Below are 17,127 nucleotides of genomic sequence, written 5' to 3'. Positions count from 1 at the left end.
ATAAGTATCAACGTCATGTGTTTATCCATCTATATATCAGCACAATTTTGAAGCTCACATTAAATCAGTCTTTTGTAACAATCGAAGTTAGAATTTCTAATGGTATTCACAAATCATCAATTACGAAAAAGACAAACCCATACATATAACGATAAATGAGCATCAATAATGACTAAAAAGCCAGATAAACAAAAACTAATAGAGTAAATTGAAACAACCTCAAATCATGGCTGACAACTAACACAGTTAATTCCTTTTTTAGATGCTTCAGAAGCTTCACAACATCTGCACGTGCTTTCCAATCTGACCAGTGGGAAAGTATTAGATACAGCTTAAAAAATATAGTATAGTTCATTTGAAAAAAGTTATATATTTCTTGAAGGAATTAATATTCACATCCTTCAAATTAAAACAACTATAAACATGCCCCCTAGCCTTAGCTCAAGCGGTTCCCATTGATGCCACTTTGCCCCAACTCTACCTTACTCTCCCCTCCCATCCTCACACCTCATAAAACTCCTTTGTACAATCAAAATAAAAGTAAAGGGTCTTGCTAACAAGTTTCCTACAGGAACTGGTTAAAAAAATTAAATACATCCTGTTGTGATACATTCCATAATTAGCACAGATTTTATTCTGTAATTAGTACAGATTTGATTTTTTTTTTATTTGTACAGGTTTTGTTCCATTTTATTTCTTTCCTTAATTAGGTCGCTGACAGCTTATAAATAAGTCTTGTATTCACTCTTTGAAAGACAGAATTACAATAATATTCAGATTATTATCTTTCAAGTTGGTATTAGAGCCTCCGATCCAAGGGGCTCCATTTCTACATTCTTCCAAGCAGTCTTCATTGCTGCAGTTGATACTGTTTCAATGCCCAGTCACTGCGTATACCACTAGTCGCCATTTGACGCTGTCCTTCGTCATCAACCACCTTCCGCCGTCGTCATTGGAACGTCTACGAGCCTTTATGGACCCTTTCAGTAAGACATCTAGCTCTTGTTCCCTAACCATGGCTGGTAAGAGTTCTAGCTTCCTATCCTTTAATGCTTCTGGTACTGAAAATATCTGGATTATAGACTTTGGTGCTACTAATCATATGACACCTCACTCTTCTTATTTTTCATCCTATAGCTTTTTAACTGGTAACCAACACATCACTGTTGCTAATGGTTCTCATACCCCCACTACTGGTTGTGGTAACATTCAACTTCAATCTTCCCTTCATTTGAACAATGAGCTCCATGTTCTCAAACTATCTAATATCCTCTTGTCTATCCATGAAATCACCCAGGACTTAAACTGTGTTGTGACATTTTTCCACTCCCATTGTGTTTTCCAAGATCTTGCCATAGGGAGGACGACTGGAATTGCTAAAGAGCAGGGCGGGTTATACTACTTGCAGCATGAGGACAATAAAGAGTGTACCAGACAGAAGGCTCTCACTTCCAATCATCAGACAAGTTCAGAACCTGGTCATCCTCCCAAATATGGCTTCAGCACAGGTGTCTGGGTCATCCTCCGTTTAGTGTCCTTAAGTCTTTATTTTCTTTTTTGTTTACAAAAAGGTCAGTCGAGTCTTTTCATTGTGATGTTTGTGAGTTTGCTAAACACCATCGAACAACTTTTCTTCCCAGTACTAATAAAAGTTCTAAACCTTTTGATCTTGTTCATTCGGATGTGTGGGGACCTGCACCTATCAGTAATATTTCTGGTGCAAAGTGGTTTGTTTCTTTTATTGATGACTGCACTCGGGTTATCTGGATATTTCTCATGAAAGACAAATATGAATGAAATTTTCCAATTGTTTGCAAACTTTTACCGTATAATTCAAACACAATTTGGGAGCCCGATTAAAATATTGCATTCTGATAATAGGAGAGTATGTGATTCAAAACCTTTCCAATTTCCTCAAAGATAATGGTGTTGTTCGTGAGTTAACTTGTGTGGACACCCCTCAACAAAATGGGGTTGTAGAAAGGAAAAATCGACATCTCCTTGAGGTTGCCAGAGCTTTACTCTTCCAAATGTTTATTCCTAAGTCTTATTGGGGGGAAGTTGTTCTAACCGCTACTTACTTGATAAATAGGTTACCTTCTCGTGTTTTAAATGGTGTTAGTCCTACTCAACTCATGACCACATTTTATCCGTCTGTTCCCATTATGACTAGTCTTCAAAGTCGTGTCTTTGGATGTTTTGTCTTTGTTCATGGTCCCCATCAGGGAAAGTTAGATCTTCGAGCTATCAAATGTGTTTTCATAGGTTATGCCTCAAACAAAAAGGGGTACAAATGTTATCACCCTCAAAGTTGTTGTGTCTATATTTTCAAAGATGTCACTTTTCATGAAACAGAGTCTTTCTTCACTAGTACTCCGCTTCAGGGGGAGAATAGTCTAGAAGCTGAGATCCCCAAGTTGTCATGTTTTTTCTTGTTATAGGATTCCACTCCTACAGAGGATGACAAAGACCTTGAACCAGCATCATCACCATTCAACATAAGGGGGATAGACGCTTTGGGAATCAATACCAGCGAAGAAAAAAACCCAACCTGGTCCAACAACAACTTCAATCATCCGAACCGGAGGTAAGAACCCATACTCTTGAGGACACCTTAGATGCCTCTTATGAATCTAACCTAGATGATTTGACAATTGCCTTAAGAAAAGGAAAAAGATCTTGTGCCAAATATTCTATATCCCAATTTGTGTCTACTAAATATCTTTCTGTACAGCACCGGAGTTTTATTTCAGCTATTGATTCTATCAGAATCCCTACATCAGTACAAGAAGCCTTAAAGGATGAGAACTGAGTTCGAGCCATGAATGAAGAAATGGGTGCATTGGAAAGGAATGAGACTTGGGAGATTGTAGAGAGACAGAAAGACAAAAAGGCAGTGGATTGTAGGTGGATTAAATATCAGACTGATGACACATTGGACCGGTATAAGGCGATGTTGGTTGCAAAGGGATACATCCCTATGGGATTGATTATGAGGAGACATTTGCTCCAGTGGCAAAAATGAATATAGTTAGGATCATCATTTCCTTAGCAGCGCACTTTGGTTGGGAGATGCATCAATTTGATGTTAAAAATGCCTTCTTACATGGAAGCTTGGAAGAAGAAGTGTACATGGAGATTCCACCTGGATATGGTGCCACTAATGGAGGAAATTAAGTTTGCAGACTAAAGATGGCCCTATATGGTCTCAAGTAGTCTCCTTGGGCTTGGTTCGGTAGGTTCACTCAAGCTATGGTATCTTTGGGGTACAAGCAAAGTCAAGGTGACCATACTCTCTTTATAAAACACTCCCAAGATGGTAAACTTACTTTGCTCTTGGTCTATGCCGATGATATAATTATTGCAAGCGATGATGAGCTTGAAAAACAAACCTTGAGGGAGAGGTTAGTTGTCCAATTTGAGATGAAGGATCTCAGGAAGCTAAAGTACTTCCTCGGGATAGAGGTTGCATACTCTAGGCAGGGTATCTTTATTTCTCAGAGAAAATATATACTTGATCTCCTCAAAGAAGTTGACAAGTTGGGTTGTAAAACCACTGGAGTGCCCATAGAGCAAAATCACAGGATTGGAAATGATGAAGAAAGCCCAGAGGTAGAGAAGACACAATACCAGAGACTTGTGGGAAAACTTATCTACTTATCCCACACTAGGCCTGATATAGCCTATGCAATTAGTGTGGTTAGTCAATTTATGCATGACCCAAGGGAGAGACGCTTGTAGGCAGTAAATAGGATCATTCAGTACTTGAAGTCTTCTCCAGGAAAGGGGTTGTTGTTTAAAAAGGAGAAAAATTTATCTATGAAAGTATGTATTGATGCTGACTATGCAGGATCAATTGTTGATAAGAGATCTACCACATGATACTGCATGTTCTTGGGTGGAAATTTAGTAACATGGAGGAGTAGGAAGCAAAATGTGGTTGCAGGATCAAGTGCAGAAGCAGAATTCAGAGCTATGGCTCAAGGTGTTTGTGAGTTGTTATGGATGAAGTTCATACTTGATGACCTCAAAATAAAATATGAAGCTCCTATGGGACTGATTTGCGATAATAAGTCCGCCATCAGCATTGCACACAATCCAGTTCAATATGAACAAACAAAGCACACAGAGATTGATCGACATTCATTAAGGAGAAATTGGACAGTGATCTTATAGCCATCGAATACATCCCTTCAAAGCTTCAGTTGGCAGATATGTTCACCAAGGGACTTCCCACGGAGCAGCTTCAAGACCTTACTTGCAAGCTGGAAATGATAGATATACATTCACCAGTTCACCTAGAGACTTTAGTCAAACCCACAAACACAAGTAGTTCTTCCTTGGCATTCTCAGGTACTTCCCAAGCCTATGCTCTCAGCGTTCTACAATCTACTGCACAAGGGACATGGGTTGTTGATACTGGAGCTACAGATTGCATGACCCATTCCTCTACTGAATTTATCTCATATAGACCTTGTCCCAACAATAAAAAAATTGCAACTGCAGATGGCACATTTATTATAGTTGTTGGAAAGGGAGACATTCTCTTGTGTCAGGATTTAATTTTGAGAGATGTTTTACATGTGCCCAAATTATCTGCCAAACTGCTTTTTGTTCAGGATTTATAATGTTTAGTGATATTCTCTCCCACACTTTACAAATTTCAGGATCAGGGAACGGGAAAGATGATTGGACTTGTTAGGGAGAAAAATGGGCTCTACCTTCTTGAGGAAGCTCGTGGGACATGTAGCAATAAGAGTCAACTTCCATTGTCTTTGCTGTCAGAGTCACCTCCTTCCCACAATAAAGACATCTGATTGTGTCACTATCGTTTAGGTCACCCTTCATTTAGTACTCTAAAAATTATGTTTCCTAGCTTGTTTCAAAGACTAGGCATAGGAGTGTTTCATTGTGATGATTGTGAATTTGCAAAACACAAATGTGTTAGCTTTCCTATCAGTAATAAAAGAATGTCAATTCCTTTTTCCTTGGTACATAGTGATGTTTGGGGTCCATCCAACATTCCAAATATATCTGGGGTCCGCTGGTTATTCATTTATATTGATGACTGTACTCGGGTATCCTAGGTGTATCTCTTGAAACAGAAAAGCAAAGTCAGTCAAATATTCCAAATTTTTTTTCAGATGATAAGAAATCAGTTTGGGACAGCCATCAAGCAATTCCGTTATGATAATGCTAAAGATTATTTTAACCAAACATTGTCTTCCTTCTTCAATGAACATGGAATTATTCATGAATCATCATGTGTCCACACCCCACAACAAAATGGGGAGGCTGAATGGAAAATTGGGCATCTTCTAGCTGTTACCCGAGCATCTTTATTCCACACAAGCATTCCAAAACAGTATTGGGGGGAAATTGTCCTTATTACTGCCTACTTTTTTTTTTTTTTTTTCAGCAAAAATAGTAATTATATTAATTGAGTACCAGGGGTACTAAAAGATACAATATAATAATCAGTGTTAGGCTCGAGATTAACGATCTCTGAACCAGTAACTGATAAAGAGTTACAAGCTACATCCGTATGCTTAAATAAAAATTCTATACATGACTGCTGGAAAAAGCTGCACTAATATTAGAAGACCAGTGGTTGTAGTGAATACTAAAATCTTTCTCCAACTGCGTGAGCCATGTCCATGTCAAGAAAATAGCTTCATCTAGTATTCTGTTGGCATTAAAAGTCCCATTGGAGAAGATCATATTATTCCTTTGCTTCCAAATACTCCATGTCAGTGCTAGCCACCACCATATTATTACTGCCTACTTGGTTAATCATTAACCCTTTCAGACTCTTCAAAATAGCAGCCCCATTCAATTGTTTTCCAAGTTTTACTCACACTTTAAAACTTCAAATAACCTTGTTCCTAGAATCTTTGGGTGTGTGTCCTTTGTCCACGTTCATTCTCCTCATCGAGGAAAATTGATCCGAGTTATTAAATGAATATATTTTGGTTACTCCCCTACCCAAAAAGGATGCAAGTGTTGTCATCCTGCCACAAAAAAGGTCTTTGTGTCTATTGATGTCACTTTTGTTGAAACTGAATGTTTCTTTTCCCAACCTTATCTTCAAGGGGAGAACTCATGCATGGAAGATAAGGATGATTTGTTCAAGAATCTTTCATTCATCTCCCCAAGCAAATCCAACATACTTGAGTCAAGTCCAATACACATTTCTTCCAGTTCTACACACACTCCCCCTGCCCCTGCTTTGAGTCCAAAGACAACCGGAACACAAACTACAAGTGCTGCCTGTCCACTACAAGTTTACACACAAAAGGAAAAACCTATTATCCAACCTGTGCAATTTCCAGATTCTGAACTAATACCTGAAACTAAAACTAATGAGACTGTCTTGAAAGAGCAGAATATACTCCCTGAAACTGAAACTGATGGGATTGTTTTGGAGGAGCAAAATATGTCCACTGATGCTGAGGATTTTCTGATTGCAATAAGGAAAGGAATTAGAACATGTACACAAAGGCCAAGGTATCCATTATCTCACTTAATGTCCTATGATAAACTGTCCAGCAATCATAGAAGTTTTCTTACTCATTTAAACACGATCACTATCCCAAAAACCGCTAATGAAGCACTGGATAGCAAAGAGTGGAGAGAAGCTATGAAAGTTGAAATGGATGCACTAGAGAAAAAAGAAACTTGGGAGTTGGTAGAACTTCCTAAAGAAAAGAAACTTGTTGGCTGTAAGTAGGTATTTACTGTTAAATATAAGGCAGATGGGACACTAGAAAGGTATAAGGCAAGGTTAGTAGCTAAGGGGTACTCAAACATATGGGATTGACTACCTTGAGATTTTTTCTCCTGTTGCAAAAATGAACACTATTAGAATATTGTTATCTTTAGCAGATAACTATGGATGGAGTTTGCAGCAATTTGATGTCAAGAATGTTTTCCTACATGGCAACTTTGAAGAGGAAATTTACATGGAGGTCCCACCTGGGTTTAACTTTGAGAAAGGAAAGGTTTGTAAGCTAAGGAAGGCTCTCTATGGATTGAAACAGTACCCTAGGGCCTGGTTTGGCAGGTTTGCTATGGTGATGAAGGCAATGAGCTATAAAAAAAGTCAAGGAGATCACACTTTGTTCATTAAGCATTCAGCTTCAGGGGGAGTTACTGCACTAATTGTCTATGTGGATGATATAGTTGTAACAGGGAATGACCAAGCAGAAATAAACATCCTAAAAGGGTGTTTGATAAGAGAGTTTGAGATTAAAGAGCTAGGCAGATTAAAATACTTTCTTGGCCTTGAAGTGGCACATTCTCGTCATGGTATTTTCATCTCCCAACAGAAATATGTGCTGGATTTATTATCTGAAACTGGTAAATTAGGATGCAAACCAGTAGAAACTCCTATTGAGCAAAATCACAAACTGAGTGAATATGTTGAAGATGCAACCATGGACAGAATCCTATCAAAAATTAGTTGGAAAATTAATCTATTTGTCTCATACCAGGCGAGACATAGCTTATGCAGTAGGAGTGATAAGTCAGTTCATGCATAATCCCAAAGACAATCATCTTAGAGCAGTTTACCGCATTCTGCAGTACTTGAAAGGTATTCCTGGAAAGGCAATTTTATTTTAAAAAGGGGAGAAAATGACTTTGGAGGCCTATACAGATGCTGACTATGCTGGATCTGTAGATGACAGAAGAATGTTTGTGAGGCACTTGCTCACCCTAGATGGCGACAATCCATGATTGTTGAAATGTAGACTCTTGAACATAGTGGTTCATGGGAGCTAGTTTCTCTTCCACCTAGAAAGAAGGCAGTTGGTTGTCAGTGGGTATATGCTATCAAGGTTGGTCCTAATGGTGAAGTTGATCATCTTAAGGTTCACTTGGTAGCCAAAGGCTACACCCAAATATATGGTCTTGATTATGGGTGCCCTATAGTTAGACACTCTAGTACAGGATATTGTGTGTCTATTGAAGGAAATTTTATCTCTTGGAAGAGCAAGAAGCAAAATAATGTTGCTAGATCTAGTGCAGAAGCGGAATATAGGGCTATCACTTCAATCACATGTAAATTAGTGTGGATCAAACAACTTATTTAAGAGCGAAGTTCAGCCAATGTAGTTGTATTGTGATAATTAGGCAGCTCTCCATATTGCCTCTAATCCAGTGTTTCATGAGAGAACTAAACATATAGAGATTGACTGTCATTTTGTCAGAGAGAAGCTGCTGACCAAAGAGATTAGTACAGAGTTTGTCAATGCAAATGATCAACTTACTGATATTTAAACCAAATCATTGAGGAGGCCTTGGATTCAGTTTATATGTTCCAAGCTTGGAGCATATAATTTATATGCTCCAGCTTGAGGGGGGATGTTAGATTAATATGTGTTGTTAGACTTTTTCTTTTTTTTCTTTGTTTTGATCGGCAAAAGTAGATATATATATTAATGAAAGCAGTACAAGTGGTACTGATATACAAACAGCCTAGCATCAACGAGAGCAGACCTATGGTTAGCTAATACAATATACAGAATAAGTATTAGAGAACCAAAGATCTGGCTATTAGCTAGGTAACCACCCACCATCAAAACTGTACATTTTATATACTATTCCCCCGAGTACAAAAAACCTCCCTAATACTACTAGACCATGAGTGAAATGGGATATCAAATCCTTTTTTTTAAACCAGGTCCAGCAGAAGAATAATGCATCCTCCATCAATTTATGACCATTAAAGCTTTCATTTAGGAATACAATTTATTCCTATGATGCCAAGTACACCACGTGAGTGCGATCCACCAACTCTGCCATCGTTGACCCCTAAAACCATTAGAATTACAATTAGAAAATTGAAGGAAATGGTTTTTCGGAGTTTCTGAAAATACCCCCACAGTATTTATCCACGACATTGACTCCCACCTCAACGGCAAGACTTCATCACAACTGAAAAATAAATGAGATGCATCCTCCTCATGACTTCTGCAAAAAGGGCACTAGCATCATTGATTTCCACGCCTCTTCTTAAATTATTCCTTGTAGGAATCTATCCCGAATTAATCTCCAAGCATAGATTGAGGCTTTACTTGAGATTTTTAATTTCCATATTGCTTTAAACACTTCATCCTGGGTCACAGATGAGAAGACTTTGTTGAGAAGTATATAAGCATTTCCATGTGTTGTTAGACTAATATGTATTTTTATGTGTTTTTGTGTATGTTTTATTATCTTTCTTATTTTACACTCTTTCTCTGCTGTACAAGGGCTGCAGTCTAGACCCTATCTTTTCACATCTTGTCATGTAATTATTTCCTCTTTTTATATGCAAGTCTCAGCTGAGTGGGACAAGTTAAGCTCTCCAAAATATTAAGTTCACAGTCTTAACTAGTATATATTTTAATACAAGCTCTAATCTCCCTTTTATAGGGTAAACAGCTAAAAAGGGAAATAAGGAAACAATATATAAAAAAAAAAATATTAAGATACAAAGACATCTTTTCATATCCTAAAATATCTACGATATTTATAATTGTAGTTTGTTGATTTATTCTAGGATAGATGTGTGGCCACACAAGAAATGACAAGATACAAAATGTTTGCATACTAGGAGATATATTTATGACAACTATCAAGGAAAAAATTAAAGAAAAATTGGTTAAGGTGGTGTGGACATATGCAAAGAAGACCATCAAAGACACCAATGAGGAGAGTACATCACATGGTTAGTCCGTTAAAAAGGAAAAAATGAATGGCGGGTTTGTTTCCATGTTCACACCCTTATATTCATCTGTAGTTTAATAATTTTGAACAAGAAAAACTATGAAAAATATCTACTATTTATCTGCGATAAGTAAATAGTGTATACAAGCCCAACCCATTAACACTAACATAATTAAGATTCTCAAAACTATAAGAATCCTAATAAAAATTAAATTAAAAGGGCAACCTAGTGCATGAGACTCCCACCTATTGGGATTCAGGGAGGGTAAATGCATGTAGTTTTACCCCTGTTGATTATTCACGGGATTTGAAATCATGATCTCCAAGTCACAAGGCAACAACTTTAATGTTGTGCCAAGGCTCACCCTCCCTAATAACAATTACTTTACAAAGGAATAAAGGTTTGTAAAATTGTTGCAAAAGCTGGATTTTAATACCACTTAATGGAAGAGTTCAATGGGAAGAAATCAGCAAGTCATTGAGTTCAATATCAAACAGCAAAACAGAATCAAGAAATCAAGGATTGCATTTTACCAAGTCCTGCAAGAGGTTCATCCAATATCAATAGATCAGGGGTTTGCACCTGAAAAGCACATTTGGAAAACCCATAAACAATATGCCAATTGATGCTTGGTTGATTGACAGCTAAATTTAATAGATTGCATCCATCGGCTACTGAGGAGCCAATCAGGTGAAGGCATGAACCAATAAGCCAATAACAAACAGGCATCTAAAAAAGAAAACATCTTACTAATTGTATTGCTAAGGCAAGACGACGCTTGTAACCACCACTGAGGGAGTGAGGATTTTTATTCAATGATATCCCACTTAATCCAACCTACAGTAACAAATAAGAAAGACCATTGCACATGAAATATATAAATACATTAACGGAGAAGAAAATCTTAAATAATATATTAAATAAACATACAAATGACCATGAAAATCAGATAAAGTCATATATACAGTAAAAGAAGACACTTGGTGATATACAGAGGCATAACTACCCAGTTAATTGCCCTCTGTAGCCCTAGAGCAAGATTCTCCCTCAGGTGATGATTACCCTTTTGCCTTGGCCACCCAAAAGTGACTTCATCAAGCACATTATCAGCCACAAAATACCTAGGTCGTAACACCAATATTTGTAGAACTTTACAAATGACAATCCAATAAAAATGAAAAATGATCAAACAAGATTTACAAATGACTAATGGAAACATTTAGACAATTAAATAACATACCACTCAATTTAGTCTAATTAGGCATATAAAAGGTATTTGAACAATATAAATTGCCATGAATGTTTTGAAAATAAGAATATAAATTGCCATGAATGTTCTGATAATAAGATCAACAGAAGTATCCTTCAATGTTCAAAATATTTCAATTTAATCTAATTAGGCATATAAAAGGTATTTGAACAATATAAATTGCCATGAATGTTTTGATAATAAGATCAACAGAATTATCCTTCCATGTTCAAAATATTTCAATTAGAAACAAGAAACTAATAACAGAAAGTTATCTCTAATCCTACAAAAGGTATTGTGCTGCTGCTGTCTTTTGTTTGACAAGTGGCCGGAAAACAGATCTGCATAAATCTCTTATTAGCATGTCAGACAGTGATTATAACATATTTTTCTGTGACAACAAAAAATATATATTATTATAAAGTGTTGGAAAGTTGCTTTAAATGTAATTTCCCTTAGCCCACCTTAATTGCGGTCTCTTTTGGGGCTGCCTTAAATGCAGTCACAAGAGGGTGTATTTTTTTTTTTATCAACAAATGTTAATTGTTAGTTTTTTGTTAGTGAGGGGATTCAAACCCACGACCTCTTCCCCCCCCCCCCCCCCCCGCTCCCTCTCTTTTCTCCCTTTACCACCAAGCCAACCTTATAACCCCTAAGGGGGTGTATTGAGTCCCACATTGCCTCGACATATGGGTTAAAATAGAACTTACAAAATTACACAATCCTCACCTTACAAACTAGTTTTTGAGGTTAAGTTAGACCTTAAGCCCAAATTCTGAGATCATACTGGAGTCTATCCAATATCCATTGTTGGGCCACCCGCATTGCCATGCTCCACGCCCATAGCCTTGGGTGTGAAGGGGTGTTGGAAAGCCAGCTTAATTGCGGCTTCTTGGGGCTGCCTTAATTGTAGCCTCAGGGTGGGTGTTTAGTTTCACGTTACCTTGATATTTGATATATGACTTAAATAGAGCTTATAAAGTTTGGGTAATTCTCACCTTATAAACCATTTTTGTGGGGTTAAAGCCCAAACTCTTAATAGAAAGACAAGAAGAAGATGGTGAGCCGGTTAGTCAGTAATGTTGCTGCCTTGTGATCTAGGGGTCATGGATTCATGGTTCTTCTAGATACAGAAAAAACCTTTGTCCATAGGGGTAAGGTTATGTAAATCTGACCCTCCCCAAGCCCAACAATGGTTAGAGCCTCAAGCATTGGACAACCCATTTAGAAAGACAAGAAAGAAAGAGGAGACATATGGATGATAAGAATTCTCCACAACAGACTAGAGAAGGACATTGACAGTAGAAAAATAATAAAGAACATACATAAACGAAACATTCTGCCATCCCTCCACAAATATGACAAAAACTTCATGAGAAAGTCCATGTGCTAAACACCAACAAGAAGCTTGAAAAACACATCTATCTCATAACAAAGGCAGACAGAAACCTGTCTTGAAAGCAAAAAACAAGTCCCTCTTTGATCCTTCTTGATCCTCAAAATAATCAGCAGAAATTGAACAAAACTCTAAGGGCACAATCATTTCAACAAAACACAAAAGAACTGTTTCCACAGGCATATGCATTCATTAATACAAAAGTCATTTTGGTACTCATATTGTCATATTAACATATTGATTGATATCTAACTAATGTATGATATTAGTTGTTATTGTTATGTGCGAGTCTCTTTCCATATGTGTACAGACTTATATTTGGGAATTTGGTCAGCAACACATTAATGTCTAAGCTTCATTTCTTCATGTTTCCATGTCTAGTCTTCTTGGATTGAGCCACAAGAAATTTGCATGGATCCCAAGAGTCAAACAAGGTAGTTGACGTGTCGGTCAAGATTTACAACATAAGATTAAAACAAATGCAAGCCAGAGAGTAACAAAATCTCTCACTACATGTAATTAGTTTATATTCGTACCTCTCGGGAAACTGGAAGACAATACCAACCCTTTCCGGCACCAAGGGCTCTGGAGGTTGACTGGGATTTCCATCACTCTCATATTCTTGAATGTAAATAGATCCAGAGGTTGGTTTGCTTATTCCTGCAAGAAGCTAAATGGAGAAACGCGAGCCCAATTGATGAGCTGTAACAATAATCCAACTAGAAAAGCATCATGCACGAATATTCAAGAAAACCAGATTCACTAAATGGATAAAAAAAGTAAGACCGACCTGCAACAGAGTTGTTTTTCCGCTTCCACTCTGCCCGAAAATTAAACCAAAACTGTTGCAATTGACAGAAATAAGCTGCCACAGATATCCAAAAAAAGAACTAGGAAAAAACATTATTGACAAAATTCACACTCAGAACGAACAAATGACAATCATCACAACATTGAAGTTATTAACACGATGAAATAACGACACACACAATCATTTAAGTACCTCTTCTCTGGAAGTGAAAAACTAACTGAATTCAGAAGTCTAAGCTGAGTCCCCGGGGGTTGATAGGTAACGTCTCTAACCTTAAGCAAAAATAATACAATTTTTTAGTACATAAATACGTACATTCCTGAAATTTCCACCATATATAACATAAAGCAGCAATCAAGAAAGTAGCTAAATGTGAAACAAGACGTTAAAGCAAAATCAAAATGAAGGGACAGTGTAAGTCGATAAGAGCATGCGTACTTCGAAAGAGGAGTAATTAGAGTTGATTCTGGGAAGCTTGAGTGAGAGGGAGAAAGAAACACACGATGTGGGAGAAGGGGAAAGCTGTGGTGGTTGGAGGAAGCGCAACCCAATCGGTGGCCTCAAAACGGTCGTCATTCACGGTGGCTCCGGGTGTGTTTTCCGGGTTCCAGCTACGGCAAACCGGCAGGATGGGACGATGGAATATTTGCTTCGAACTACAGAAATTTTAACGACCGGCTAAGGGTAAAACATATCTCTCTTTTTAATTTCTCTAGTTTGAATCTAATTTGAGGATTAGTTTTCTTTTTGTTAGTTTTTATTTTTTATAAATGGTCTTTCTCATTATTTATTTATTGATGATATATTGTAGGTGTATATGTTAATTTAATATAATTAGCCACATAACATGTTTAAATACATTTATATTATCACTAAATAATGAGAGATTTTTAAAAAATATAAAACATATATAACTAATAAAAAAAACTTTAGATGATAAATTAAAATTAACCATTTTTTATATAAAAAAAACATATTTTAATTTCAATATATAAAATATATCCTAGTTTAACTAAAATATTCAATATATAAATTGTACTTTAATTATACTTAAAAAAAGATCTTTTGAATTGTTCGACCAGAATAGGTTATGCCTTTAAACTTAACATTTGATGGATTATAAATCATCTACCAAATAAGCACTTATACCTTAAAGTGTAACATTTAAAGGATTGTGAATTGTCTCATCAAGCAATTGCTTATGTTTTTAAGTTTGATATCCAGAGGTTATGATTATTTTGTCGATGAGGAAATTGTATGTCTAACCAAGAAAAAGGCTTTTATCAAGTCCAACCTTGTCATGGGTGTGCTATGCTGAGACTATCTAGACTCGTTTTACACTTTCTCTCATCCATACACCTCGCCCCCAACAAAACCCTCTTCCCCAACAAAACCCTCTTCCCCTATGCCTTATCAACATGTTGCAGCAAACACCCAAACAGACGATCAACATGATTGTTCTGTAAGTATCTTTCTCTCTCTCTCTTTGATTGTATAATTGTATTGTGTACATATTATTTTTTGTAGACGATGTTTCTGGGCATCTCTCTTTCCCTAGCATCAAGGCTTATGAGGATATAGAATAGGTAATAAGGTGGACACAACCAAGGATCAAAAGTATGCACAACGGAAGGGGAAAACTTGTTGAAGATTTATGTTTTGAATTTAATTATATATTTTGTAGTTGAAACTTTTGTATTTTGTTACTGAATGTCGTGTTATGTATCTATATGATTTTAGTACAATTTCTTTTATATCATCACATCCATCTATATTTATTAAGTTAATTTTTTAAAGTAGTTTACAAAATTGTTTCAATTCAACCCCTTTAAAAAAAATACATTAAAATTAAAAAATTAAAATTAATTTTTTTTCTCAAGTATACAGTGAAAACAAGTTTCCATTATATAGTAGGGGATGCGAAAAAATATCACAGTTTACATTGTGAGGTCAACATAAATAATAGCGGTTTTTTTTTACCGTACTACACCTTTCTCCAAAACATGCCTGATATACACTAGTTTGGGAATTTTTTCCCAAATTACATCAGTTCATGCTTTTCACGGAAGTCGGGTTCTGGCACCCCGACTTCCCTTCTTCCTTTTTTTTTATAAATAAGTTTATATATTATTAAAATTAAATATTATATTATATAAAATTATTTTTAATTGATTTTAAAATTATTTATTTATTAAATTAATTTATGTAATATTATTTTATAATTTAATTTTGTTATTAAGAAAATGGTATTATTAAATTTAAGTATTTTTGTTATATTATTTAAATTATTTAAGATATTTTTGGGGTGAATATATGTTTTAAAATCTGAATTTTGTATAATAATATATTTATTTTAGTAAATATTTATTTTGTATAATAATTTGAATTTTAAAATTTTTAATTTAACTATTTTACTAAATATAATTAGTTTGTTTATGTTATTAGATTTAATTAAAAATGATAAAACTAAAATTTTTAACAATTTATTTATATAAGAACATTATACTACATCATCAATAAAATATTTCAACAATGACATTTGTCTAAGGAAAAACTAAGATGAGGATACATTAGGACAATTATTTCTGTTATGACCATGTTGCCGGCAAAGTCCACATTTTTTTCTACTTGCTCGTTCATTTTCGTCTTCGTCCATCTCAGTAGGAATGCGAGTTGAAACGGGACGACCCTTTGCAATCCTCTTTCTCCTTGGATCAGGACCCCACTGATCTCCTTCATATTCTTGCCGCATTGATTTGTGTGGCAATAAACCAAAGGAGTTGTCGTAGATGTGCAAAATGTGTTATAAAGTGAATATCATCGGCACATAGGTCATGGGATCAACATTGACAGATTTACAGGCAACCATGACGTGAGAACACGGTAAATGTTTAGCCTGAAATTCACCACAATCACACTTTTGAGATTGTAACATTACTCTAAACCTTCCAGGTGATTTGGGTGTTTCAAGTGGGGATTGAGTCTCTGTTATAATAAAAGTGTGATTGTGTCTGTCGAATTCATTTACAATGTGTGTATTAGATTCTTGTTGACCACTATTAATTGCATCGAAGACGACTTCATAATACTGTGAGCCGGAGTTGATCATTGCCTGAGTTTGTCGACCTCTATTAGCAAAGAGTTGTGCGGTCTTGAAATAGGTCTCCTCAACCAACGATGACACCAGCAAATGTCTTGTGTTTTTGAACATGGAATTAACAGACTCCGACAAATTTTTAGTCATATGTCCTCAACGTTTCCCCTCATCAAAGCATTGTACCCATTTTTGTTTGGGTAATTGATCAAGCCATTCAGCTGCACTTGGCTTATTCGCACGAATATCCCCAAGATGTCGCCAGTGCATCTTCTCCGTGTATGCGTACCCTGTAAATATTTAATCAATGTATTATGTTATAAAATTTGATTGAAAGAAAATTATAACGAATAAATAAAATAGATTCTCACCAGCCAACATAAGTGGTTTCTTTAAATGTTTGCAGTTTGAGTTACCACGAAGAAAGTTTTGTGCAATGTGGCGCAGGCAAAAGAAATGGGATGTGTCCTGGACTCATAAGTTACTTGGGTTGTTGTAGGCACTTATAATTGAGGGGTGTCGGTCAGAAATAAGAGAAATGTTAATTTGTGGAGTAACATGTCTTCTCAAATTCTTTAGAAAAACCCCTCAAGCTGAAGTTGTCTCCCCTTCTACAATGGCATAGGCAATCGGGAAGATATGGTTAGCTCCATCTTGTGCGGTAGCTATCAACAGTGTGCCAGTATACTTTCCGTAAAGCCATGTACCATCTACTTGTACAATGGGTTTGCAATATGCAAAACCATTAATGCATGGACCAAATGACCAAAAGACATGTTTAAACAATCTTTTGCCTAGTACTATTTCTCCCCCCTCATACAAGGATTCTGTTTGAGCAGCGACCACAGTCCCGGGAACACAAGAT

General features: G+C 36.2%; 1 protein-coding gene across 7 annotated transcripts in view; it reads right to left on the bottom strand.

Moving 5' to 3' along the window:
- Nucleotides 1–13,886, bottom strand: part of LOC114399540 (ABC transporter I family member 11, chloroplastic) — a 38,590-nt gene extending 24,704 nt beyond the window's left edge. For 3 of the 7 annotated variants that reach the window (XR_003663752.1, XM_028361744.1, XM_028361745.1), the window contains exons 1-8: nt 13,607–13,884; nt 13,361–13,440; nt 13,148–13,199; nt 12,894–13,027; nt 10,719–10,833; nt 10,463–10,549; nt 10,246–10,294; nt 219–303 (exon numbers count right to left, since the gene is read on the bottom strand). Coding sequence is in view for 6 of the 7 variants with exons in the window: in XM_028361744.1 (XP_028217545.1) it covers nt 219–303; nt 10,246–10,294; nt 10,463–10,549; nt 10,719–10,833; nt 12,894–13,027; nt 13,148–13,199; nt 13,361–13,440; nt 13,607–13,744 (740 nt within the window). In the remaining variant the exon portion in view is untranslated. Of the gene's footprint in view, nt 1–218; nt 304–5,399; nt 9,118–10,245; nt 10,295–10,462; nt 10,550–10,718; nt 10,834–12,893; nt 13,028–13,147; nt 13,200–13,360; nt 13,441–13,606 lie in introns of those variants that run through there. The other 4 variants (XM_028361742.1, XM_028361743.1, XM_028361741.1 and 1 more) reach the window with 3 other exon arrangements.
- Nucleotides 13,887–17,127: the final 3,241 nt, after the last annotated feature.

Source organism: Glycine soja, chromosome 19 (genome assembly GCF_004193775.1).
Source record: "Glycine soja cultivar W05 chromosome 19, ASM419377v2, whole genome shotgun sequence".
Classification (NCBI taxonomy): domain Eukaryota; kingdom Viridiplantae; phylum Streptophyta; class Magnoliopsida; order Fabales; family Fabaceae; genus Glycine; species Glycine soja.
This window is presented reverse-complemented; position numbering and strand designations above follow the sequence as displayed.